At 25.7% G+C, this 2,897-nt stretch overlaps 1 protein-coding gene across 1 annotated transcript; it reads right to left on the bottom strand.

Annotated features, from left to right (window-relative positions):
* Positions 1–220: 220 nt before the first annotated feature.
* Positions 221–1,384, bottom strand: LOC111686940 (farnesol dehydrogenase-like). The gene is made up of 2 exons (XM_023449332.2): positions 780–1,384; positions 221–715 (listed from the first exon to the last, which is right to left on the bottom strand). The coding sequence occupies exons 1-2, from the start codon at positions 1,350–1,352 to the stop codon at positions 542–544; spliced, it is 747 nt and encodes a 248-aa protein (XP_023305100.2). The 5' UTR covers positions 1,353–1,384; the 3' UTR covers positions 221–541.
* Between the last annotated feature and the right edge of the window lie 1,513 nt (positions 1,385–2,897).

The raw sequence follows: 2,897 nt of genomic DNA, 5'->3' as shown, positions 1-2,897 counted from the left end.
TCTATCTATCTATCTATCTATCTATCTATCTATCTATCTATCTATCTATCTATCTATCTATCTATCTATCTATCTATCTATCTATCTATCTATCTATCTAAAAAAAATCTTTTTAAGGAAAACAATCGTCCATCGGTTAGGAAATTTCATAAACGTACTGTAGGGTACGCAATATTTATGTATTTTGTAATAAAATTCTTAGATAATTTATTATCATACCCAATGAATTTACGTAAATATAAATTTGTTCATTTTATATTTTCCTTTTTTTTAACTTTATATTTATTTGTAACCAGGGGATTTTGTTCGTTACATGCTTCATTACATTTGGTATGTTTATTGTTATGCTTAATGTCGGCTACGTTTATTAAAGCTGCTGGTTACTATTCTAAGAACAAAGAACCATTTTAAAATTATAGATTTTGTTTTTCTATATTACATAATTTAAAATAATAGTTAACTTAACCAAGTTTAACATGATAACTAGAAACATAATTAAAAAAGTAATAATAACTTGGATAACTTGGACGAAATTCATAAATCAAAACATTTCCCCAACTGGTTTAATAATCATTTCATGTATTTGTACATGAGGTGGTGTGGAGAGCACGTATACAACGCCTTGTGATATATCTTCCGGTTTCAATATAGCTGCCACGGTATGTTTCATACTATCAGGTATAATTTCAGTTTCAGTAGCACCAGGACTTATGCTCTACAAAAACAACAACAATATAGATGGATAAAGAATTTCAAAACTGATCTTTAACTGAACTTACAGTTATTTTTATTCTAGTACCCAATCCCTTAAACTCCTGCCTGTATATTTCCGTTATGGCTGTTATGGCAAACTTAGAAGGTGCATATATATTATTGTCGGGCAAGTAATTGGGTAAACATCTTACACGATGTCCCGATATACTATTAAGCAATATAACATGACCATCGAAATTGCGTTCTTTCATTGATTTAAAAGCTCTCTGAGTGCAATACACCACACCCATAACATTGGTTTGTAAAACTTTTTGTATTTCTTCAGGATTTCTTGTTGATAATTTGCCCTTACTCATGCAACCAGCATTATTGACTAAAACGTCAACTCCACCAAAAAGAGAAATAATTTTATCGAAAGCTTTATTAACCGATTCCAGACTGGATACATCACATTGTAAAGCCGTTAGTTTGGGTTGTAAATTTACGGGCAATTGTTGTTTTATATCGTTAACTCTATCAACTCTTCGAGCCAGACCTACAACTTGTAAACCGCAGTTGAGGAGATCTCTAACAATAGCAGCCCCGATACCCGAACTGGCTCCTGTAACAACAGCCACTTTATTTTGCCAACGTTCCATAATTCAGTTTTTTTTTTATTTTTAGTTATTAATAGTTTGAATGTGTTTTTAATACTGTCGAATTTTATTATTTTTAAAAATTATAAAATAATTTTTATTATTTCATATGGTTATTACTTATCTGTAGGTCATGAAAATATTGTTAAAGATAAGGTACTTTTGATTATAATTATATATATTTTTGCACGTACGTACATACATACATACATACTGTAAATTACTCAAGATTTGTAAACAATTAAATGTATTTGGTAGAAATACTGGTAAGAAAGATAGACAAACAAATAATTATCTTTGTTTTAACATTTTTCTATTAAAAAAATAAATTTTTATTACATCTCCAATTAATTTTATTTTTTAAAAAAAATTTCGAGAAAATTTAATTTTTTAAAAAATTAGAAAAAATATATATTTTTTTTAATTTCGAGAAATTTTCTTTTTATACAAAATTTTGAGAAATTTTCTTTTTAAAGAAACATTTTGAAAATGTTCATTTAATAAAAACATTTCAAACAATTAAATGTATTTGGTAGAAATACAGGTAAGAAAGAGAGACAAACAGATAATTATCTTTGTTTTAACATTTCTCTATTAAAAATTCAAATATTAGAAACAGAAAACTTTTTAGAGATACTATACTATAAATTTTCTATTAATTTTATATAAATTTGATAAACTCCCTTTTGATAGAAAATTTTCTTTCTATAGCAAAAGTTTGACAGAAATTAAAAAAAATCTTTTAATAGAAATTTTGATACATTTTTTAACTTATTTTACTTTATAAATTTTCTCTTTATAAAATATGTTTCTATAACTTTTCTTTTTATAGAATTCTTTTTGATAAATTTTCATTTTGTTTTACAAAATATTTTTAATAATTTTTATTAGAGTCAATTTTCTAAAAAAAAAAAATTTGTATAAAAAATCTATAAGGAATTTACTCTTTATAGAAAATTTTCGACAAAATTTCTATTAAAAGAAAAACTTTTAGTTTTAAACAAATTCTCAATAAATCTTCAACCTTAAGAAAATTTTTGTAAATTTGCATAAAATCTTATAAAAATGTATTTGATAAATTTCCAGTTTATGAAACTTAAAAAATTTTGAGATATAGAAACTTAATACCATCAAACTTTATCTATTCATCTTTTTACTTTTTTTACTCTCTTAAATTAAATCGAAAAAAAGAAAGAAAACTTCTAATTGCATTAAGTGTTCAGTAACAAGTTGTATGTGGCGTCTTGTGGTTGTGTTGCAAAAAAAAAAATCTCTTATGGTTTTCAGTTTGTTTTTCTTTTCAATTCTGAATTTCAATTTCATTAAAACTCAGTTGTTATATGTTTAGCAAAAAAGGAAAGAAATTTAATTATTTTTTACGTTAATTTATGTTTGTGTGAGTCGGTCGGTCGGTCTGTCCATCTATCTGTAACATTAGTTAAGTGCAACTGCTGTGTGGATGTCAGTGTCGTTGTTTGCATTCGTCCAACAAAACTAAACAATTGCTGGCACATTTGCCATCTTTTCAACAGGAAACTTAAGAAACAA

The sequence above is a fragment of the Lucilia cuprina genome, chromosome 3, assembly GCF_022045245.1.
Source record: "Lucilia cuprina isolate Lc7/37 chromosome 3, ASM2204524v1, whole genome shotgun sequence".
NCBI classification, from domain to species: Eukaryota; Metazoa; Arthropoda; class Insecta; order Diptera; family Calliphoridae; genus Lucilia; species Lucilia cuprina.
Note: the sequence above shows the minus strand (reverse complement) of the source record. Positions and strands in the feature narration are given on the sequence as shown.